This window comes from Nycticebus coucang, chromosome 22, assembly GCF_027406575.1.
Source record: "Nycticebus coucang isolate mNycCou1 chromosome 22, mNycCou1.pri, whole genome shotgun sequence".
NCBI classification, from domain to species: Eukaryota; Metazoa; Chordata; class Mammalia; order Primates; family Lorisidae; genus Nycticebus; species Nycticebus coucang.
The window spans coordinates 22,304,517-22,328,874 of record NC_069801.1 but is presented as its reverse complement, the minus strand read 5'-3'; the positions used below and the strand labels follow the sequence as shown (position 1 = coordinate 22,328,874).

General features: G+C 43.6%; 1 protein-coding gene across 17 annotated transcripts in view; it reads right to left on the bottom strand.

The window, feature by feature from the left end:
* The window catches only part of PHACTR4 (phosphatase and actin regulator 4), a 117,381-nt gene that overhangs the window by 90,317 nt on the left and 2,706 nt on the right, over nucleotides 1–24,358 (bottom strand). For 10 of the 17 annotated variants that reach the window (XM_053576186.1, XM_053576193.1, XM_053576197.1 and 7 more), the window contains exon 2: nucleotides 6,245–6,298. In XM_053576186.1, the coding sequence (XP_053432161.1) occupies nucleotides 6,245–6,260 (16 nt within the window). In that variant the 5' untranslated portion in view covers nucleotides 6,261–6,298. Of the gene's footprint in view, nucleotides 1–4,548; nucleotides 4,626–6,244; nucleotides 6,299–12,841; nucleotides 12,931–24,358 lie in introns of those variants that run through there. The other 7 variants (XM_053576185.1, XM_053576206.1, XM_053576207.1 and 4 more) reach the window with 4 other exon arrangements.

The following is a 24,358-nucleotide window of genomic DNA, read 5'->3' as shown; positions in this document are numbered from 1 at the left end:
CTGAGCCAGAAAAACAACTTTAGATAAAAAAAAGACTATGTAGGGCAAAGAAAATCTGTTGAAATAATGAAATATTACCAAAAGAAATAGTCAGAGAATTAAAAAAAAACCTAGAGATTAAAAACTAATAGTAGAAAAGAAAAACTTAATAGAAGTAGGAGATAAGGTTGAATAAATCTTCTAGGAAATAAATAAGGAAAACAAGATAGAATTAGAGAACTATTAGTCCAGGAGGTCTAACATCAAAAAGCTACTGGGCCCGGCGCTGTGGCCTATAATCCTAGCATTCTGGGAGGTCAAGGAGGGTAGACTGCTTGAGCTCACAAGTTCCAGACCAGCCTGAAGAAAGGGGAGACCCTATCTCTACTAAAAATAGAAAAACTGAGGCAAGAGGATCACTTGAGCCCTAGAGTTGGAGGTTGCTCTAAGCTATGATGCCAGAGCAACCTCCAGGGAGACATGGCAACAGCTTGAGACTCTGTCTCAAAAATATATATAATAATAATAAAATAAAATAAAGAAGCTACTGGCAACCAAGAAAGAGGAAGATATGGGATTTAGGAAGTAAAACAACTAACACAGGAGAGAAGCAGAGTTGCCAGGAGAATGGAGAAGGGTATCCCAGGATAATAGCTGTTTAACACATACTCAGGAGACAAAGGAAGGAGGATCACTTGAGCCCAGCAGTTTGAGATTGTAGTCAGCTATGATCACACCACTGCACTCAAGCCAGGGTGACAGAAAAAAAAAAAAAAAGCACTTCCACTTTATCTTTCAATTTACTACTTACTAGCCAAGTATAACTTTCCTACCAATTCATACCTTAATACACTCTAATAAGTTATATTTAATTTCAGCTGAATTTTATTAATTTAATAAGAAATCTAATTGATTGGGTTATAGTAAGGTTTAGGTAATGCATACTTAAAGTAGGTGAAGCTAGGAGCTCAGAAAGAAAGCTAGCTTCCAGGGTGGCGCCTGTGGCTCAGTCAGTAAGGCACCAGCCCCTTATACTGAGGATGGTGGGTTCAAACCCGGCCCCGGCTGAACTGCAACCAAAAAATAGCCGGGCGTTGTGGCGGGCGCCTGTAGTCCCAGCTACTCGGGAGGCTGAGGCAAGAGAATCGCTTAAGCCCAGGAGTTGGAGGTTGCTGTGAGCTGTGTGATGCCATGGCACTCTACCAAGGGTCATAAAGTGAAACTCTGTCTCTACAAAAAAAAAAAAAAAAAGAAAGCTAGCTTCCAGTTATAATCTTTGGAGTTGTCATGGTCATTAGTCCAGTATATTCATACAGACAAGTTCTTTGGAATTTGTCACCAAGTCTGGACACAGTGGCTCATGCCTGTAATCCCATACTTTGGGAAGCTGAAGCAGGAAGAATGCTTGAGGCAAGGTGTTTGATACCTGCTTCGGAGATAAAGCAAGACCCTGACTCTACAAAAATTTTATAAGTTAGTGGAGTATGGTGCCATGACCATGTAGTAGCAGCTACTTAGGAGGTTAAAGCAGGGAGAGGGGAGAGGATAATTTAAGCCTAGGAGTTCAAGACTATAGTGAGCGATGATTACACCACTGCACTCCAATCTGGTGACAGAGTGAGATACTATCTCCAAAAAAACAAACAAAAAAAAAATTGAGTAAAATAAACTTAATTTACTGAATTCATAAATCATTTCGTAAGTTGGTAATGAAACTATAAAATTTATAAGTACTGACTGCCCTCTTGTGTTCAAACTAAGAATCTCACTGATGAACTAGGTGTAATTCTATAAACTACCTGTCAGAAAAAAAAAAAAAAAAAGCCAAGGTCCTAAAGAAGACATGTAGGGTTATTCAAAATTCTAAGAAGAGGCTCAGTGCCCATAGCTCAGTGGTTAGGGCGCCAGTCACATACATGGAGGCTGGCAGGTTTGAACCCAGCCCAGGCCTGCTAAACAACAATAACAACTGCAACAAAAAAATAGCCAGGCTTGGCGCTGATAGCTCAGTGGTTAGGGTGCTGGCCACATACACCAGGGCTGCTGGTTCAAACCTAGCCTGGGCCTGCTAAACAACGACAACTACAAGAAAAAAATAGCCGGGCGTTGTGGTGGGCACCTGTAGTCCCAGCTACTTGGGAGGCTGAGGAAAGAGAATCGCTTAAACCCAAGAGTTTGAGGTTGCTGTGAGTTGCTATGATGCCATGGCACTCTAGTGAGGGCGATATAGTGAGACTTTGTCTCCAAAAAAATAAAATAAATAAAATAATATTCTGAGAAGAAATTGTGATCTTGCAATATTTTTTCTTTTTTTAAATTTATTTTTATCTTGCAATTTTTTTTGGATTTTTTATAGAGTGTTTTCTTAATTTTTAATTTTTATTTATTTATTTTTTATTTTTTTTGAGACAGAGCCTCAAGCTGTTGCCCTGGGTAGAGTGCTGTAGCATCACAGAGTGCTGTAGCATCACAGAGCCTCAAACTCCTGGGCTCAAGCAATTCTCTTGTCTCCACCTCCAAGTAGCTGGGATTACAGGCACCAGCCACAACGCCCGGCTATTTTTTGGTTGTACTTGTCATTGTTGTTTGGTAGCCGTTTGAGCCACAGGCGCCAAGCCTATCTTGCAATATTTTGAACAGCAGCCCTCTAGACAAAAATTATTAATCTGAGTTAGCTGATTGAGCTACCAGTAGACTAAAGGACCTAATTTCAGTCATCAATGCCAACCGTGCAAGAGCAAAATATAAATTTGGTAACATAAATTTGATAACATTTTGACTACACTTTCTCAAGCTGCACTGGCATAAAAAGGAATACTGACTTCTTTCTTTCTTTTTTTTAAGACAGAGTCTCATTTTGTCACCCTTGGTAGAGTGCTATGGTGTCACAGCTCACAACAACCTCAAGCGATTCTCCTGCCTCAGCCTCCCAAGCAGCTGGGACTATAGGCACCCACCACAATACCTGGCTATTTTTTAGGGACAGGGGTCTTCCTCTTGCTTAGGTTGGTCTCAAACTCCTGAGCTCAGGCAATCCAGCCTTCTTGGCCTACCAAGTGTTGGGATTACAGGCGTGAGCCACATTGCCTGGCAGATACTGACTTCTTTCTACATGATAAAGAATCAGAAGAGGCTTGAACCAAATGCTTCCTTCAGTATGCTGAGGTTATTAAACAAGTAAAACTTCCTGATTCCTTTTTGTTTTTTTGACTGATGCATACATTTAAATAAAAAGTACTTCCTAATTAGTCATCCTAGTCTGTTTTTTTTTTTTAATTCCTACTTTGAAATTAGAGTCAATAAGAAAATAGGGCCATGTGTGTTGGCCTGCACCTGTAGCCCCAGCTACTTAGGAGGCTAAAGGAGGAAGATCACTTGAACCCAGAAGTTTGAGGCTGTAGTGAGTTGTTTCAAGACTGTTAATAGCCACTGCACTCTAGCCTGGGCAACATAATGAGACCCTTTCTGTTTAAAAAAAGAAATAGCTGGCTCAGCATCTGTGGCTCAAGTGGCTAAGGCGCCAGCCACATACACCTGAGCTGGCGGGTTCAAATCCAGCCTGGGCCTGCCAAACAACAATGACGGCTGTAACCAAAAAACAGCCAGGCGTTGTGGTGGGTGCCTGTAGTCCCAGCTACTTGGGAGGTGGAGGCAGGAGACTCGCTTGAGCCCAGGAGTTGGAGATTGCTGTGAGCTGTGATGCCACACCACTCTACCCGGGGCAACAGCTTGAAGCTTTCTCAAAATAAATAAATAAATAAATAAAATTTAAAAAATAAAAATAAAAAAATAAATAGCCAGGCCCAGTGGCTCATACCTATAATCCCAGCAACTCAGGTGGCTGAGGAGGTAGGACTACTTGACCCAAGAGTTTGAAACAAGCCTGACCAACACAGTAAGTACCCATCTCTTTAAAAAAGTTGGAAGTTTTTTTGAGACAGAGTCTTACTCTGTTACCCTGGGGTTGAGTGCCCTTGCCTTATCATAGCTCGCAGCAATCTGAAACACTTCGGCTTAAGAGATCCTTATGCCTCAGCTTCCTGAGTAGCTGGACTACATCTACCACAGTACCTGGCTAATTTTTTCTATTTTAGTAGATGGGGTCACTCTTGCTTAGTCTAGTCTTGAAGTCCTGAGCTCAAGTGATTTGTCCGTCTCACAGTGCTAGGATTACAGGTGTGAGCCACTATGCATGGCTAAAAAAATGTTTAAATAAAAAATTAGCCAAGCATGGTGGCATGCATCTATAGTCCCAGCTACCCAGGAGGCTGAGGCAAAGGGATCACTAGAACCCATGAGCTCAAGGCTGCAGTGAGCTATTATTGTGCCACTGCTCTCTTCAGCTCAGGCAACACAGCAGGATCCCATCTCTTTAAAAAAAAATAGGGTCCAGGCTTGGCGCCTGTGGCTCAAGCAGCTAAGGCACCAGCCACATATACCTGAGCTGGCGGGTTCGAATCCAGCCCAGGCCCGCCAAACAACAATGACAGCTGCAACCAAAAAATAGCAGGAGTTGTGTGTGGGCGCCTGTAGTCCCAGCTACTTGGGAGGCAGAGACAGGAGACTCACTTGAGCCCAGGAGTTGGAGGTTGCTGTGAGCTGTGATGCCATTGCACTCTACCCAGGGCGACAGCTTGATGCTCTGTCTCAAAAACAAAAAAAAAATAGGGTCTAACACAGTAAATGACTTTGCAGTCAAAAAGGCAGACACTGAATCTTTGTGCATCTAGATTTATATTCTTACTCATGTTGTTAGATGAAATACGATATACAGACAAAACTTAATTAGAAAAACCACATGGCTGCTATCATATTTCTATGTTACCTTTCGCTGGCCAAGTATTAATGAAGCACTACAAAGCACACTTGTTTCTTAAATATTAGCAGAACTACATTTCTAACCAAACAGAAGTATATATAACTGAGTGGTTAAGATAGAGAACATTAAATTTCTCTTTTTAACATATCAAATGATTCTTGGTTTTATTTGAGATAACCAACATTCTAGAGCAGCAGGTCTCAAAGAACGATCTAAGGACCCCTCAGAATCCCCAATGTTCCTTCAGAAGGTCTGTAAGGTTAGAACTATTTTGGGGGGGAGGTTGTTTTTATTTAGAACTACTTTTTTAAACTTTTTTTTTTTCTTTTTAGACAGTCTTACTCTGTTTCCCAAGACACAGCAAAGTGTTGCAATTATAGTTCACTGTAGCTTCAAATTCCTAGGCTCAAGTAATTCTCCTGTCTCAGCTTCCTGAGTAGTTAGGACTTCAGGGGTGTACCACCATGCCCAGCCCAATTTTTTAAATCGATGATAACAGATGTACATAGTTTCAGGATATATGTGATGATTTAACACATCAATTTGTAAAGATCACAGTTAGGATATCCACCACCGGCTTGGCGCCTGTGGCTCAAGCGGCTAAGGCACCAGCCACATACACCTGAGCTGGTGGGTTCGAATCCAGCCCAGGCCCACCAAACAACAATGACGGCTGCAACCAAAAAATAGCTGGGCGTTGTGGCAGGCGCCTGTAGTCCCAGCTACTTGGGAGGCGGAGACAGGAGACTCGCTTGCGCCCAGGAGTTGGAGGTTGCTGCGAGCTATAATGTACTCTACCCAGGGCGACAACTTGAGGCTCTGTCTCAAAAAAAAAAGGATATCCACCACCTTAAATATTTGTCTTTTCTTTTCTTTTCTTTTTTTTTTTTTTTGTAGAGACAGAGTCTCACTGTACCGCCCTCGGGTAGAGTGCCGTGGCATCACACGGCTCACAGCAACCTCCAACTCCTGGGCTTACGCGATTCTCTTGCCTCAGCCTCCCGAGTAGCTGGGACTACAGGCGCCCGCCACAACGCCCGGCTATTTTTTGTTACAGTTTGGCCGGGGCTGGGTTTGAACCCGCCACCCTCGGCATATGGGGCCAGCGCCCTACTCACTGAGCCACAGGCGCCGCCCTATTTGTCTTTTCTTTATACTATAATCAAATTATTCTCTTCCAGCTATTTTGAAATGTACAATAGACCTATTTTTTATATTAATATTAAGATGTTATTTGCCTTTTCAGTCTCATTATCTCCCAACTGTATAGTTGATTAATCTTCCTTCTAGAACCTGCATGGTTTATAATACAACAGATTGAACATAGAAGCAGATATGTGATTCCAGCTCTAGTCTATTAAACCAGACAGTAGAGATTTGCAAAAACATAAAACATTCTTTTCATTATTCTTTTTTTGGGGGAATTATTTTTTACTTTCTACTCACCAAATGGATCTTCCATGCCACTGTTAACCAGTTTAGGAAATCAGGGTATAATTTCTAAAAAGAGAAAAAGGCAAATGATATGCTTAAAACATACAATCCATTAACTTTGCAAAGAAAACTGAAAATTTCAGGACCGCCTCCCAACTCATTATGCAAAAGGAAAAGTCCGGCGCCTGTGGCTCAAGGAGTAGGGCGCCGGTCCCATATGCCGGAGGTGGCGGGTTCAAACCCAGCCCCGGCCAAAAAAAAAAGGAAAAGTCAGCCCTGCAGATGAGTCATGAAATACCCCTCTCTGAATGAATAACTGTTAGTAATTTTATGCATTAGTCAGATCCTCATGAAAAGGTAAAAGGCCTCAGGCATCTAAGAACTGCCTCAACATTCACAATTCTTTGATGGCCTCCCATAAGCAAGGACAGGTCAATCATAACTTTGGATCTGCAGTCTAAGTCTAGTTCCAAACTGAGAGTGATGGCCCATGCCAATAATGCAGCCAAGCAGGGAGAATCACTTGAGGCCAGTTTTATACGAGAGTTTAAAAAAAGAAAAAAAAAGGTGGTTAGGCCAGGAGATTATTGTGCCACTGCTCTCTCCAGCTTGGGCAACAGACCACGATCCCATCTTTTTAAAAAAATAGGTGGGCGGTGCATGTGGCTCAGTAAGTAGGGCGTCAGCCCCATATACTGAGGGCAGTGGGTTCAAACCCGGCCCTGGCCAAACTGCAACAAAAAATAGCCGGGCGTTGTGGCAGGCGCCTGTAGTCCCAGCTGCTTGGGAGGCTGAGGCAAGAGAATCGCATAAGCCCAAGAGCTGGAGGTTGCTGTGAGCCATGTGATGCCCCAGCACTCTATTGAGGGCGGTAAAGTGAGACTCTGTCTCTAAAAAAAAAAAATAGGCAGGTAAGGCACCAGCCACATACACCTGAGCTGGGGGTTCAAATCCAGCCCGGGCCCACCAAACAACAACGACGGCTGCAACCAAAAAACAGCTGGGAGTTGTGGTGGATTAATGACATCAGCAGGAGAGTAGGCTTGTTACAAAAAGTAGTTCAGTGCCCCCTTGCTTTCTGCCCTCCAGCCATGGGATGACACAGTGAGAAGGCCCTCACCAGATACAAAGATCTTGAACTTCTGAGCCTCCAGAACCATAAGAAGTAGTTTCTTTTCTTTACAAATTACCCAGTCTGCAATTCTAAGAGGGACTTTACCCAACAAATGCAATCAGTGTAACCTAGTTTCTTGTACCCTCAATGAATCCCCAACAATAAAAAATAAATTAAAAAAACAAATTACCCAGTCTGTGGTACTATTATGGCAACACAAAATGAACTAAGAAAAAGAGTAAACAAAAAACAGTAACTATAATGACAATGGAATTGAATAGTTATCACTAAACTCAACTGGTACTCTAGGAAAAGATAACAAAAAGATGAAAGTGATTAACTATTGATTGAAAGCCAAATGTGAGAGCCACAGCTCTTTTCTCTAGCATCAGAACAGAAAAAGTTGAAGACCAGGCCCAGGAGTTAATCATCAGAGTAGCCAAGCTCTAAAGAAGGCTAATCTTCAGCCAAGGAAGATGTGTTATACCAATGTCAGGTCCCTGACTGGGAACGAATGAGACTCTAATACATTAGATAACGCCTAGCCAAAATTTCAAATGCCTAGATAACTACTTAACCTCCTGAGACTGCAAAAGAAGGCCACTCTCCCTTCATGAGCTAGCACTGTCCTGATGCAGAGACCTCCCTACCATACTTCCCCCAAAACAACATCCCCTCAGGATTTGTCACCCTATCTCCTAGCTAACAGGTCTTTAACTTGTAAGAAGTAAGTCACAGTATAACATAACCCAGATGTGCTGGACTTGGTAAAGTCAGGAAGAAAGTATAAACTAAGGAAGCTGCAAGATCTAGCCAGCATATATTGACAGGAGCCAGATGAGTACAACTTGTTCCTCCCCCAGTATTCCCTATTCAATGAGTAGAGCAACAGATGTAGAGCACTTACTGAGAGATTTAGGGATAGAATCCAGCCAGGGTCTGCAAGAAAGAGAGGAGGCCAGTCCAGGGATTAAGGATAGGCTTTATTTTAAAGGAACAGAATGGAGTCTGGCTAGAAGTCAGTCCCCCTCACACAATTCCAAGGGATTTTTATTAGTGTAGTAGGAATGTGGGGTCATGAGAGTTAAGGGAAGTCATGTTTCCTACCAAGTGAATGATGCTGTGTCCCAGACTGCTTTTAGAATTATGAGTTGGGAGGTGGTCCTGAAATTTTCAGTTTTCTTTGCAAAGTTAATGGATTGTATGTTTTAAGCATACAAAAAGGTGTTAATCTTGCATGCAGGTCTTGTCTCTGGTGCCAGCCAGGACCAGGGTAGGAGATTCTGATGCTTCTTCCCAGGATTCTGATGCCTTGAAGCATTTCAGAAGGATGGGAAGGGGGTTGCTGTGACCATGCCGTTTGGTCTCTGACCTGCTTTCTATTACTAGCTGTTCTCCCAGGATGGCTATTCTCTTGTAAGGGTTGTGAGGTTTCATAGGAGTATGAGAAAGGGGTTGTTGTAATCATGCAATTTGATTTCTGGCCACTTTCTTTCACTACTATCTCTCTAATAGCTGTACTTTTGTCAGAGTCCTGAGGATGTCTTCCCCACACTTAACAATAATAGCCGGCGCATATGTTAGGTGCTTTTTTCTATCATCATTTCAGTAAAATGGCAACCTAAACTTGGCAGTTGCTCAGGACAAAAACCTTGGTACTATCCTTGATTCTTCCCTTTTTCTCACAAGCACATATAAATCATTACAAGTTTTACTGCCTATGTTTCCAAAATATACCCGCAGATTAACCACTTTTCACCATCCCATCCCAGCTATCACCATCTCTTGCTAGAATAGTACAACCAAACCCTAATAAGCTTCTTCTACTCAGGTTCCTGTATTCCATTATCTTTACAGTTGCCTGGGTGATCCTTTCAAAAAGTAAAGCAGATCATATCTCCCTATGACATATGAAATTAAATTCAAATTTTTTACCATGTCCACATGATCTGGCCTCTAACTTTCTGACCTCACTTCCTACTACTCTTGCTCACTCTATTCCAGCCACAGTGATTCCACTACTGTTTCTGTAATATAACAAGCACATTCTTATTCCAGGGTTTGCCATTGCTATTCAGTCAGCTTAGAATGAATGTTCTTTTCCCAGAAACAACATGATTTATTCCTTCATTTCAGGTGACAACTCAAATGTGTCAGGGCCTTTCACTGATAAGCCTGTCTAAGATAGCACACTCTTTTTTTTTCTTTTGGACACAGTCTCACTTTGGACTTGGTTCCTACAGCTCAGCAGTTAGGGCACCGGCCACATACACTAGGGCTGGAGGGTTCAAACCCAGCCCAGGCCTGCCAAACAACAATGACAACTACAACAACAACAAAAAATAGCCAGGTGTTGTGGCAGGTGCCTGTAGTCCCTGCTACTTGGGAGGCTCCGGCAACAAAGTTTCACTTTGTTGCCCTCAGTAGAGTGCCATGGCCTCATAGCTCACAGCAACCTCAAACTCTTGGGCTCAAAAGATTGTCTGGACTCAGCCTCCCAAGTAGCTGGGGACTACAGGTGCCCACCACAACACCCAGCTATTTTTAGAGAGGGAGTCTCGCTCTGGCTCAGTCTGGTCTCGAACTGGTGAGCTCAGGCAATCCACCTGCCTTGGCCTCCCAGAGTGCTAGGATTATAGGCATGAGGCACGGCGCCCGGCCTAATAAAAATATTTTAAGCCAGACCGGACACGATGACTCATGCCTGCAATCCCACCACTTGGGAGGTCAAGGCAAGTGGATTGCCTGAGGTCACAGGTTCAAGACCAGCCTGAGCCAGACCTCATCTCCAAAAATTGACAGGCATTGTGGTAGGCGCCTGGAGTCCCTGCTACTGAGGAGGCCGAGTCAAGAGAATCACTTAAGCCCAGGAGTTTGAGGTTGTTGCGAGCTATGATGTCACAGCACTCTACCAAGGGTGACAAAGTGTAACTTTATCTCAAATAAATAAATAAATAAAACGAATAAAAATATTTTAAGCCAATACTGAAGATTAACAATAAAAATTCTCCTTTAAAAAGCATTACTTAGACTGGGTGTGGTGGCTCATGCCTGTAATCCTAGCACTCAAGGCAGGTGGATTTCCTGAGCTCACCAGTTCAAGAACAGCCTGAGCTAGAGTGAGACCTTGTCTCTAAAAATAGCTGGGCGTTGTGGTGGGCGCGTATAGTCCCAACTACTTCAGAGGCTGAGGCAAGAGAATCTCTTAAGCCCAAGAGTTTGAGATTACTGTGAACTGTGACACCAAGACACTCTACCAAGGGTGAAAAAGTGAGACTTTGTCTCAAAAAATAAATAAATAGCATTACTTGGTTTTAACAAACCCTGTTCTAGCACAGAAATCTCCTTATTTCATCCCTTCGTCTTTATAATCTTACATTGCCAAGATAAAGTTCAAACTCCCTAATTTGACTAACATGATCCTTTGTGAACCAGCCCATTTACCATCTTTTTTTTTTTTTTTCTAAGACAGAGTCTCAAGCTGTAGCCCTGGGTAGAGTGCAGTGGCGTCATAGCTCATAGCAACCTCAAACTCTTGGGCTTAAGCGATTCTCTTGCCTCAGCCTCCCACGTAGCTGGGACTACAGGCGCCCGCCACAACCCCCAGCTATTTTTTGGTTGTAGTTGTCACTGTTGTTTAGCAGGCCATGGCTGGATTTGAACCTGCCAGTGCCAGTGTATGTGGCTGGCACCCTAGCTGCTGAGGTACAGGCACTGAGCCCCGTTTACCTTCTTGATATCATCCCTTGGAAATCTTCTCTGTTGCCTGTTATGTTCTACAAACCAAACTATGTACCATTTCCTGAATGAATAATATTCCTTCTCACCTAAGCCTTTACACATACTGCTTCCTCTACCCTTTTTTCTATCTTTCCTTTAATTTTTTTCTTTTTTTTTAGAGACAGAGTCTCACTTTGTCACCCTCAGTAGAGTGCCGTAGTGTCACAGCTCACAGCAACCTCCAGCTCTTGGGCTTAGGCCATTCTCTTGCCTCAGTCTCCCAAGTAGCTGGAACTACGGGCGCCTGATACAATACCCGGCTATTTTTTTGTTGCTGTTTGGCTGGGGCCGGTGCCCTACTCACTGAGCCACAGGTGTCTCCCAATGTTTTTTCATTTTTTATTGTTAATTTCGTTGCTTTTTTTTCTTTCTCGGAAAATTGCTTAAAATTCTTTTTCCTATCTCTTTATACAGCTAATTCCTTCCAGCCTCCAGTTTAGCTAACACATCCTCTGGGATAACTTCTGTATTATTACAGGCAGACCTCTTCAGAGAAGCAGTACCACTAGATTGGATACAAACATATGCACAAGTAAAAGTGTTTGTGACAGAGAGAATGTGTAAGAGTGTGTGTGTGTAAGAGAGAGGAAAGAGATTTATTTCAAGGAATTGTCTTACAAGATTGTGGGAGCTAATAAATCAGAAATCTACCTAGCACTCTGGGATGCTGAGGCGGGTAGACTGCATGAGCTCACAGGTTTGAGATCAGCCTGAGCCAGAGCGAGACCCCACCTCTAAAAATTAGCTGGGTGTTGGTAGTGCCAGCTACTTGGGAGGCTGAGGGAAGAGAATAGTTTGAGCCCAAGAGTTTGAGGTTTGCTATGAGGTATGATGCCACAGCACTCTACCGAGGGTAACAAAGTCAGACTCTGTCGGGGAAAAAAAAACACAAAAAAGTAAAGGAAATCTGTAGGGCAATCCCTACCAAAAACTGTCAGGCAGAAGCTGATGCTGCAGCCGTGAGGCACAGAAAATTGCTGCCTTAAGAAACCCTCAGTTTATCCTTAATGCCTGTAAATTTACTGAAGAGGCTCACCCAGATTATCAAGGATAATCTTTACTTAAAGGTAAGCGATTGCAGATGCTAACCACCTCTACAAAATACCTTCAAAGCCAACACCTAGATTAGTGTTTAATTGAATAGTAGGTACTATAGCCTAGACAAGTTGACACATAAAACTAACCATCTACCCTTACTGTACAAATTAATACAATCTTTGTACCTAAACAGCAGATTCCTTAAGCTCCAACAAAGAACTATAAAGCAGGAGCTAAAACACTGATGTTCAAGAAGCACTTTTAAGGCAATAGTTTTATCAATAGAAAAAAATGCAAAAATAAATTGTATGTTTATATAATAACCAGAAAGAGTGGCGACCTTTCTAACTCATATTCCTTGTATATCCAGTAAAGTCAAACATTGTGAGTCAAACATTATAAAGTCAGAAATGTTTCTCAAATCTATCCTTTTCTATACCCATAGCCCACTGCCATAATCCGGAAAGATCCTTATATCTCAGTATTTGGAGTTCTATAATAGTAGATAACCCTTTATTTAGTGCTTACTACACAATAGGTGCTGTTTTTAGTCTAATACCTTATTTGAAATTTTTAAAAATAATCTCAAAAAGCAGGTACTATTATTTTCCTCATTTTACAGATAGGGAATCTGAATGAAGCACAGAAAAGTTAAATAAATTGACCACAACACTCACATCACGGGCGGTGCCTGTGGCTCAAAGGAGTAGGGCGCCAGCCCCATATGCCGGAGGTGGTGTGTTCAAACCCAACCTCAGCCAAAAAACTGCAAAAAAAAAACCAAAAAAGAAACACATCACTCCTATTTTGAAGACACTGCTATCTGCCTCACAGTGTGGTGTGGAGTATAAAATAAAATAACATAGATCAAGTGTCTAACATTGTGCTTGGCTTACTAGGTAAACATTTACTCAATGAATAGATGTTCATTGGACATCTATATATAGATGTTTATATATATATAAATTTCTTTCCCTGCTAAGGACTAGAACTTATAAAGAAATAAATAGAGCCATGTCCTCCACCTATAGCACATGTAGTCCCAGTTACTCAGGAGGCTGAGGCAGGAGGATCTCTTGAGCCCAGGCGGTACAGTCCAGCCTCAGCAACATAGCAAGATCCCATCTCTAAAATAATTAATAGCTTCCTATTCATTATTTCATTAGTGCTGTTACTAGTACCAAGATATAGTAAAGACATTTTTTTAATTTTTTTTTTTTTTTTTTTGAGACAGAGTCTCAGTATGTCACCCTCAGTAGAGTGTTACAGCATCACAGCTCACAGCAACCTCAAACTCTTGGGCTTAAGCGATTCTCTTGCCTTAGCCTCCCAAGTAGCTGAGAGGCTAAGGTGCCTGATACAACGCCTAGCTATTTTTTTGTTGCAGTTGTCATTGTTGTTTTAGCAGGCTTGGGCCAGGTTTGAATGTGGCATCCTCGGTGCATGTGGCTGGCGCAGTAACCACTGTCCTACAGGCGCTGAGCCTAAAGACATTTTTTTTAATCTTAAAGCAGCTGGATGGCGGCTCACGCCTGTAATCCTAACACTCCAGGAGACCAAAGCCAGTGGATCCCTTAAGCTCAGGAGTTTGAAACCAGCCTGACCAAGAGTATGATGGCATTGTGACCAGCGCCTGTAGTCCCAGCTACTTGGAAGGCTGAGACAGACGGGAATTTGAGATTGCTGTAAGACAGACTGATACCATGGCATGTGAGCCTAGGGCAACAGAGTAAGACTCTGTCTCAAAACAAAAAAAGAAAGAAAAAAAAGAAAATAATTCCTGACCTTTTAAACACCTTTTTTTTAAAGAGATACAGTCTTGCTCTCTTGCCCAGGCTGCAGTACAGTAGCCCATCATAACTCACTCTATAACCTAAAACTCCTGGGCCCAAGCAATTCTCCTGCCTCAGCCTCTCTAGTAGGTTTAACAGGCATGTGCCACCATACCCAGCTAATTGTTCTTAGTTTCTGTAGAGATAAGGTCTTGCTGTATTGCTAGGTTGTTCCCCCCCACCCCGCCCCCCAGAAAGGATCTCACTTTGTGGCCCTGGTGTTGAGTGCCATGGTGTCAGCACAATTCACAGCAACCTCAAACTCCTGGACTCAAGCAATCCTCTTGCCTCAGTCTCCCAAGTAGCTGGGACTATAGGCGCCATCCTCAATGCCCACCTATTATTATTTTATTTTATTTTATTTTTATTTTTTGAGATGGACTCTCACCGCCCCCTCCTGCCCAGTAGAGTGCCTTGGCGTCACAGCTCACAAAAACCTCAAACTCTTGGGCTCAAGTGATCTTCTTGTCTTAGTTTTCCATTTGTAGTACAGACGGGGTCAACTGTTGCTCATGCTGGTCTTGAACACCTGAGGTCAAGCAATCCGCTTGCCTCAGCCTCCCAGAGTGCTAGGATTCCAGAAGTGAGTCACTGCCCCTGGCCTCCCAGGTTGGTCTTGAACTTTTGGCTACAAGTGATCCTCCCACCCACCTCAGCCTCCAGAGTGCTGAGATAAAAGGCATGAGCCATCACATCTAGCCAGGCTTTTTAACCTTCTGTTCACAATACTAGAGTTTTACCTACTTCTTAGCTCTTATTGAGGGTGCTCTCTTTGCATATTTCTTTTCTTTTTTTCTTTTTGAGACAGAGTCTCAGTTTATCACCCTCAGTAGAGTGCTGAAGCATCACAGCTCACAGTAACCTCCAACTCCTGGGGCTTAGGTGATTCCCTTGCCTCGGCCTCCCAAGTAGCTGGGACTACAGGTGCCTGCTACAACGCCTGGCTATTTTTTTGTTGCAGTTTGGCCAGGCCCAGGTTCAAACCTTCCACTCTCGGTACATGGGACCAGCGCTCTACCCACTGAGCCACAGGCATTGCCCAGGCATATTTCTTGTATTAAAGCTATCTGAAGCCAAAGATATTCTCTGGATCCTTCTGTGGAGGAGCTGTTATTAATTACTTCTGAAATTCTTTGCATTTTATTTTGTACTTTATTTTATTTTATTTTTTGAGACATGTAACACTCCTGCCTCAGCATCCTGAACAGCTAGGACTACAGGCGTCTGCCACTAGGCCTAGCTAATTTTTCTATTTTATTTATTTATTTAGTTGTTTTTTGAGACAGTCTTATTATGTTGCCCTCAGTAGTGTACCTCAGCATCATAGCTCACAGCAACCTCAAACTCTTGGGCTTACGTGATTCTCTTGCCTCAGCTTCCCAAGTAGCGGGAACTACAGGTGCCTGCCACAACCCCCAGCAATTTTCTTTTTTTTTTTTTTCCCAGCTATTTTTTTGTTGTTGTCGTCATTATTGTTTAGTAGGCCCAGGCTGGGTTCGAACTGGCCAGCCCCAGTGTATGTGGCTGGGGCCCTAACCACTGAGTACAGTACTCCTGACTGTAAGCAATCTTTCCATATAGGCCTTCTAGAGTGCTAAGATTACAGCTGTGAGCCACTGTGCCACCTTCCTTTGCATTTTAAACTTCTGAGATGAAATAATGGTAAAATATTATCTAACAGAAAAAAAGAATAAACCTGACACACATAAAAATATGGAAGAATATACCAATATATAATCTCAAGTCACCGGAGGGGGAAAATTAATCTTTTTTTTTTTAAACAGAATCACACTTTGTTGCCCTTGGTAGAGTGCCATGGCCTCATGGTTCAATAGCAATGTTAAATTATTGGGCTCAAATATTCCTCTTGCCTCAGTTTTTCACTTTTATTTATGTTTGTATGTTTGTTTTTTGAGACACAGTCTCACTTTGTTGCCCTTGGTAGAGTGCTTATGGCATCATAGTTCATTCACAGCAACCTCAAACTCTTGGACTCAAGTGATTCTCTTCCCTCAGCCTCCCATGTAGGTGGGACTACAGGCACCTGCTACAATGCCCAGCTATTTTTAGAGAAAGGGTCTCACTCTTACTCAGGCTGGTCTGGAACCCATGAGCTCAGGCAAAACACCTGCCTGTGCCTCCCAGAATGCTAGGATTATAGGCCTAAGCCACCATGCCTGGGAAAATTAATTTTTTTGTTTGCTTGTTTAGACACAATGTCTCCCTCTGTATCCCAGGCATTGGCCCAATTATAGCTCACTGTAACCTCAAACTCCTGAGCTCAACCATACTTGCACCTCAGCCTCCAGAATAGCTAGGACTATAAGAACATGCCACCAAGCCCAGCTATTTTTTTAAAAGACAGGGTCTTGCTTTGTCTCACAGGCTGGAATGTAATAGCACAAAAATAGCTCACTGCAGTCTTGGACTCACAGGCTCAAGTGACAACCATCCCTCACCCCTACCCACCTCAGCCTCCCAAACTCCTGTGATTATAGGTGTGAGCCACTACACCCAGCGTTCTTCAACTATCAAATGGGGATACTCACTTATTCTTTGGAATTATTATAAAATTAAATAAAGTGGCTCGGTGCCTGTGGCTCAAGTGGCTAAGGCGCCAGCCACATACACTTGAGCTGGCGGGTTCAAATCCAGACCGGGCCCGCCAAACAACAATGATGGCTGCAACCAAAGAATAGCCAGGTGGTGTGGCAGGCGCCTGTAGTCCCAGCTACTTGGAGGTGGAGGCAGGAGAACTGCTTGAGCCCAGGAGTTGGAGGTTGCTGTGAGCTGTGACATCATAGCGCTCTACCCAGGGCAATAGCTTGAGGCTCTGTCTCAAAAAAAAAAATTTAAATTATTGTAACTCATAGAACAGCAGCTAGAACTATGCCTGGATACAGAATAAACAATTAGTAATGACAATTCCTATGTCATCTTCCACCTCCCATCACTTCCAAACATTCTTCCTCTCATCCCTTTCTTCATGTTTCCTTTTCAAGGTTCACCCCTCCATAAGCTTTTGGTTCTATTTCCTCCTGAGGTTGCTTCATTATCTACTTCTCTCTTGTGCAGATGTTTAACAGCTGCCTCTATGCCAGCTGCTTTCTCATTCCCTTCTAATATGTCAAATCGCTCCCATCCTTTAATATCAAAACGGAACAAGCCCCCAATCCTGCCTCCTGTTAGCACTTGCTATCTAAATATCTCCTCTACGCCGGGCAGTGGATCACACCTGTAACACTAGCACTCTGAGAGGCCAAGGCATGGGGATTGCTTGAGCTCATGAGTTCGAGACCAGCCTGAACAAAAAGAGAGACCCCCCCCACTCATCTCTACTAAAAATAGAAAAACTGAGGCAAGAGGATCGCTTGAGCTCGAGTTGGAGGTTGTTGTGAGCTATGATGCCACGGCTCTAAGACTCGGCACCCATAGCTCAGTGTTTACAGTGCCAGCCACATACACTGAGGCCGATGGGTTCAAGCTCTGCCCAGGCCTGCCATACACCAATGACAACTACAATAAAAAAAAAAAAAAAAAATAGCCAGGCGTTGTGGTGGGTGCCAGTAGTCCCAGCTACTCGGGAGGCTGAGGCAAGAGAATTGCTTGAGCCCAAGAGTTGGAAGTTGCTATGAGCTGCAACACCACTGCACTTTACCGAGGGTGACATAATGAGACTCTGTCTCAAAATAAATAAATAAATAAATATTTCCTCTAAATGCTCCAATTTACCTTTGAGATTACAAGCAATTTTTTAAAGGAATCAGATTATGTCACCTGTTTAAAAAGTCTTGATGGCTTAATAATTTTCTTTTTTTTTTTTTTTTTTTTTTTGTAGAGACAGAGTCTCACTTTATGGCCCTCGGTAGAGTGCCGTGGCCTCACACAGCTCACAGCAACCTCCAACTCCTGGGCTTAAGCGATTCTCTTGCCTCAGCCTCCCGAGTAGCTGGGACTACAGGCGCCCGCCACAACGCCTGGCTATTTTTATTTTTTGTTGCAGTTTGGCCGGGGCCGGGTTTGAACCCGCCACCCTCGGCATATGGGGCCGGCGCCTTACCGACTGAGCCACAGGTGCCGCCCGGCTTAATAATTTTCTAATCTAAAGCCTAAAATCTTCTTTTTTTTAGAGACAGAGTCTCACTCTGTTGCCTCGGTAGAGTGCCATGGTGTCACAGCTCACGGCAACCTCCAGCTCTTGGGCTCAAGAGATTCTCTTGCCTCAGCCTCCCAAGTAGCTGGGACTACAGCCACCCACCACAACATCCAGCTATTTTTTTGTTGCAGTTTGGCCAGGGCCAGGTTCGAACTTGCCACCCTCGGAATGTGGGGCCGGCGCCCATTTTTTTTTTTTTTTTGAGACACAATCTCACTATGTTGCCCTCAGTACAGTACCATGGTGTCACAGCTCACAGCAACCTCAAACTCTTGGGCTCAAGCGATTCTCTCGCCTCAACTTCCCAAGTAGCTGGGACTACAGGTGCCCGCGACAATGCCCAGCTATTTTTTGTTGCACTTGTCACTGTTTAGCTGGCCCAGGCCAGGTTCAAACCCACCAGCCTCGGTGTATGTGGCTGGCGCTGTAACAACTGTGCTACGGGCACCAAGCCTAAAGCCTAAAATCTTACAGCAAAAATTATTCTCAGCACCCAGCTCAACAACCTTTCCCTTCAATAGCTACAACAACCACCCAGGGGTCCAAGGACCCTCGAGTAGCCCTTAACTTTCTAAAATTATACACAAATGTTTGCTATGTACTGTTTTCTGGGGGTGGATATCCATTGCTTTCCCCAAAATTTCAAGAGAAGGTACATCAATCAAAATATGTTAAAAATATGTTAAAGACCAGTTTCGATATACTTTAGCCACACCAGACTACTCATTCTTTCTGAGACACAAACCTTACATTTTTACAACTTCATTCTTATGCTCTAGCTGCTTCTTCTACCTAGAATAACCTTATAGCAACTGATTTACCTGAATTCCTACTCAGCCCTCAAGAGCAAATTGCAAAATCAAAATCATACCCGCCTTCCATCATTGCTTAGCAGAACAGAATCTTTCAGTCCCTATTTGTTTTATAACACTCCCCACACTGTTACATGCTTTAATATAGTGTAAGATTTGAGGCAGAGGTCATATACCTTAACATCTTTGTATCATCAGAATATAATACAGATTCTAGAACACAATGAACAAAACAAAAATAACTTGCTGAATAAAAGAATCATTTTGTTTGGGCCTGGCACCCACAGACCAATAGTTAGGGCGCTAGCCACATACACTGAGGCTGGTGGGGTCAAACCCGCCAAGGGCCTCCTAAACAACAACAACAATAACAAAAAAATAGCTGGGCATTGTGGTGGGTGCCTGGAGTCCCAGCTACTTAGGAGGCTGAGGAAGAGAATTGCTTAAGCCCGAGAGTTTGAGGTTGCTGTGAGCTGTGATGCCATAGCACTCTTCCAAGGGTAACATAGTGAGACTCTATCTCAAAAAAAAAAAAAAATCATTTTGGTTATGTTATTCTCTAAAACTGCATTTATGGTCTCTCTCTCACCTTTCCTTCATGAGAGGGACCCACTTCCAACTCTCTTTGGAAGTGCTCTTAAATTGTTTCTTTGTTCTTCCTAAATAAAATCTCTTTCTTACCCTGCAAAAATAAATAAAACTGCATTTGTGTTATTCATTCACTAATTCAGCAAGCATTTATAAAGTTCCAACTATCCGCTGGGCACGGTTGCTCATGCCTATAATCATAGCACTTGGGAGGCTGAGGCAGGTGGATTGCCCAAGCTCACAGGTTCGAGACCAGCCTGATCCAGAGTGAGACCTCATCTCTAAAAAAATGTGGGGTACTGTGGCGGGTGCCTGTAGTCGCAGCTACTTGGGAGGCTGAGGCAAGAGAATCTCTTGAGCCCAAGAGTTTGAGGTTGCTGTGAGCTATGACACCATAGCACTCCACCACAGGCAATAAAGTGAAACTGTCTCAACAAAAACAAAAAACAAATGAATGGAAAAAAAAAAAAAATTTCCAACTATCAGGGAGACTGAGGTCTGAGGTGGGAGGATCGAATGAGTCAGGAATTCAAGTCCAGCCTGAACACAGCCAGACTCTGTCTCTAAGAAAAAAGAAAAAAGTGCCGGGCTTGGTGGCTCATGCCTGTAATCCCAGCAGCTGATTACCCCTGAGCTCATGGGTTGGAGACCAGCCTGAGTAAGAACGAGACCCTGTCTCTAAAATTACGCCATTTGTGGTGGGTGCCTGTAGTTCCAGCTACTCAGGAGGCTTAGGCAAGAGAATTGCTTGAGCCCAAGAGTTTGAGGTTGCTGTGAGCCATGATACTACTGTACTCTATCCAGGACAACAGAGTGAGATTTTGTCTCAAAAAAAGGAAAAAGGAAAAAGACAGCTGAGACAAAATTAAATGAAAAACAGTCTAATTTGATAAATGCTATGGGGCCAGGCTTGGTGCCATATTATTCCAGCACTCTGGGAGGCTGAGGCAGGCGGATTGCCTGAGCTCACAACTTCGAGACTAGCCTGAGCTACAGTAAGACCCCCATCTCTAGGCTCAGTGCCTGTGGCTCAAGCAGCTAAAGCGCCAGCCACATACACCTGAGCTGGCAGGTTTGAATCCAGCCCGGGCCCACCAAACAACAATGACGGCTGCAACCAAAAAATAGCCAGGCATTGTGGCGGGTGCCTGTAGTCCCAGCTGCTTGGGAGGTGAGGCAAGAGAATCACCTAAGCCCGAGAGTTTGAAGTTGCTGTGAGCTATGACGCCATGGCATTCTACCCAGGGTGACAGCTTCAGGCTCTGTCTCAAAAAAAAAAAAAAAAAACCATCTCTAAAAATAACCAGGCGTTGTGGCAGGCGCCTATAATCCCGCTATTCAGGAGGCTGAGGCAAGAGAATCGCCTGAGCCCAGAAGTCTGAGGTCACTGTGAGCTATGACACCACAGCACTCTACCAGGGCAACAAAGTGAGATTCTGCTTCAACGGTAGATAAATAAATAAATAAATAAATGCTATGGAAAAGGTCTACATAAATAGTTATGGTAGCCCCTGGGAAGACATGACAACAATCTATCAAAGTTTTTTTTTTTGAGACTGAGTTTTATGTCACCCTTGGTATAGTGCTATGGCATCACAGCTCACACAACCTCAAACTCTTGGGCTTAAGAGATTCTCTAGCCTCAGCCTCCCAAGTACCTGGGACTACAGGCGCCCACCACAATGCCCCAGCTATTTTTTTTTTGCAGTTATCATTGTTGTTTTAGCTGGCCAGGGCCAGGTTCGAAACCGCCAGCCTCGGTGTATGTGCCTGGTGCCGTAACCACAGTGCTACAGGCGCCAAGCCAACCAACTATTTTTCTTTTAATGGAGTTGTCATTGTTATTTAGCAGGCCCGGCCCCGATGTTATGTGGCTGGCACTGTAACCAATGGGCTACGGGTGCCAAGCCAGTCTATCAAAGTTTTACAGACTCTTTTAGGCCAAAGAGTCCATCCATTTGCTTCTTTCCTTATAATCTTCCAATTCTCCTTCCTTTCTAATAGTAGTAAAAATGACTTACAACAAGAATTGGAAGCATTTAACAGATCCAAGTACTTATCCTATTTGCTCTTAGAAATAATTTCACAAGTTAGGTAGAGCAGGAATCATTACAACCATGTTAACGATGAGAAAACTAAAACTCAAAGAGGTTGAGTTGCTCAAGGTAGCACAATTAATAAAAGGGATTTTGTTTATTTAGTGCTTATTTACTGTCAGACTCCTCCCCCGTCTCATCCAATCCTAATCACTCTGTAAACCTCCAGAAGGAAAAGACTTGTTTTCATGGCTTTTCCCTCAGGGTCAAGAACAGTACCTAGAACATAACAGGATTAATAAGTATTTGTTGACTGAATGAATGAATGGGATTTAGAATCAACAGCAAACAACACAAGGAAAAAAATTCTTGCCAATAAGATGGCATAATAAAAGAGAGATTTAAAACAGGCTTCTGCTAGTTAGAAAGCCTAGACTAGGGGGCAGTTCTTTCACAATGGCTTCCTGCGCCCAGCTCAGTGGCTCAGTCTGGGGCCCCAGACAATGCCCAAAGTTCTCCACACTCCTGCTCAAGCTCTCCCCAAGGCAGTTCAACTGAGTGCCAAGTCCAAGAACACCGAAACAGTTCACAGCCTCCATGGCCCCCCAACGGAAGAGCGACTTCTCCCAGATCGTGCTCCGGGCACTGTTCACTGGGGCCTGTGTGTCCCTGGTGAATGCCTGCGTGGCAAGGGTCCTCTATGTGCCCAGGGAGCCCGAGGTCAACTGCACATCCCTCCTAAACACAGCGCTCAGCAGCAGCAGCTTTGAGGTGTATCAGTGCTGCCACAAGGCCTTCCAGAGCATCAGCCCGGAGTTGAGCCCAGAAGCCCTGGACAACTGCTGTCGATTTTACAATCACACGGTCTGTGCATAGTGGGGACAGACGTCCTTGTGCCTTCTGAGAGCTGCTCTTCTCCAGGAAGCATCTGTCCCCATCTTCCCCTGCCCAGGCCCCTGCTCAGGGAAGCCACAAGGCTTAGACCCCCGAAGTCCCACAGCTGGGAAGAGGTGATGGAGTGAGTGGGCACTTCTCTCAGCACCCCCATTTGCCTAGCTCCCCCAACGTAAATTTTCAGGCTCACCTCTGCCTCCTTCTGTTTCTCCTCCACATCCAAACAGCACCCTGGTCCTCTGCCTTCTCCTCTCCTTGAGTCCCTCACACACACCTTTCCCCTCTGTTGTGGGCCCCACACCAAAGCATCCTCCCTTCTCCCCTCCTGGGCGCTGGACTCTCTGCAGGCTTCCCTGCCCGCTGCTGTCTCCTGGAGATGCCTTTCTCTATTTTCAAAGACTCCCCTCCTCACTGCCTTCCACCATAGCACTTCCCAAACCGATGTCCTGTGGAACACGGTCCCACAAGGTATTCAGAGACTTCCATGATCCACTATATTTGGAAAATGCTGGGTTAAATAAAGTTGGACAGGATTATTTGGGGCTTTAAAAAAAAAAAAAAGAAAGAAAGCCTAGACTACATGATTGTATTGACTCAAGTCCATTGGCATGTTACACGTTTTACCTGAGAAGAGTTTAAGTACGGGACATGAAGTAAGTTTCTATTTCTGATGTCACATTCATGGCATGTACTAACATAAATCCAAGACTTAACTGCAGGTCTGAAACTGATTACAAATTTTTATTAAAAGCAGAAACTATAGCCGGGCGTTGTGGCGGGCGCCTGTAGTCCCAGCTACTTGGGAGGCTGAGGCAAGAGAATCGCTTAAGCCCAGGAGTTGGAGGTTGCTGTGAGCTGTGTGAGGCCACAGCACTCTACTGAGGACCATAAAGTGAGACTCTGTCTCTACAAAAAAATAAATAAATAAAAAATAAAAGCAGAAACTAAAGAAAGGACTATTATGAGTCCTGAGGCTTTGAAAAGTACTCTATCTGAATTTCAGTTCTGTCTTCCATGTTAAGTTTCAGCAGCCAAGTCTATTGTATCTATGTTCTTTAATATACTTTTTTTTTTTTTTTTGAGATAGAGTCTCACTCTGACACCCTGGTTATCATCATAGCTCACAGCTACCTCAAACTCCTTGGCTTAAGTGATCCACTTGCCTCAGCCTCCCAAGTACCTGGGATTATTGACACTTGCCACGATGAAGCCCGGCTAGTTTTCTGTTTTTAGTAGAGATGGCGTCTCACTCTTGCTTCGGCTGATCTGGAACTCCTGAGCTCAGGCAATCCACCTGCCTCGGCCTCCCAGTATTGCTAGGATTACAGGAGTGAGCCACCATGCCCAGCCTCCAATATACTTCTTAATAAACCTTTTAGCAAAAATTACAACCATAACCAAGTGACTCACCACACTTCCACCACCCAGGCTCCACAAAAACCGCCCTTCTGCCTAGGCAAAAGGTAATCACACTGTATGAGAAGACACAGCAATGGGACCAATGTTTGGTATGATTTATGGGAAAGGCTGTTTACGGTTCTAGACATTCCAGTTCCTTATAAATTGGTCTGATTGGAAAATATTTCTATTATTGTTCTCCAATATTTAGACTTTAGTAAATAAAGCTGTGGGTAGTTGTATAATTAGTAACTGTAGTTAAGTTTGTAGTAATGGAAAAAGCTAGACTTGGGAGCATGATTTCCTCTGCTTTTTCCGTATCTGGGTTAACTGTATAACCCTGGGGAAGTAATCTAACATTTTAGAGTATAGGTTTTTAGCAAGTGTAAAACAAGAGAACCACCACCTCAGAGAATTATAGTGAGAATTACACAATGCACAGTAACTTGTTAAAAAAAAAACTGATACAATTATGTTT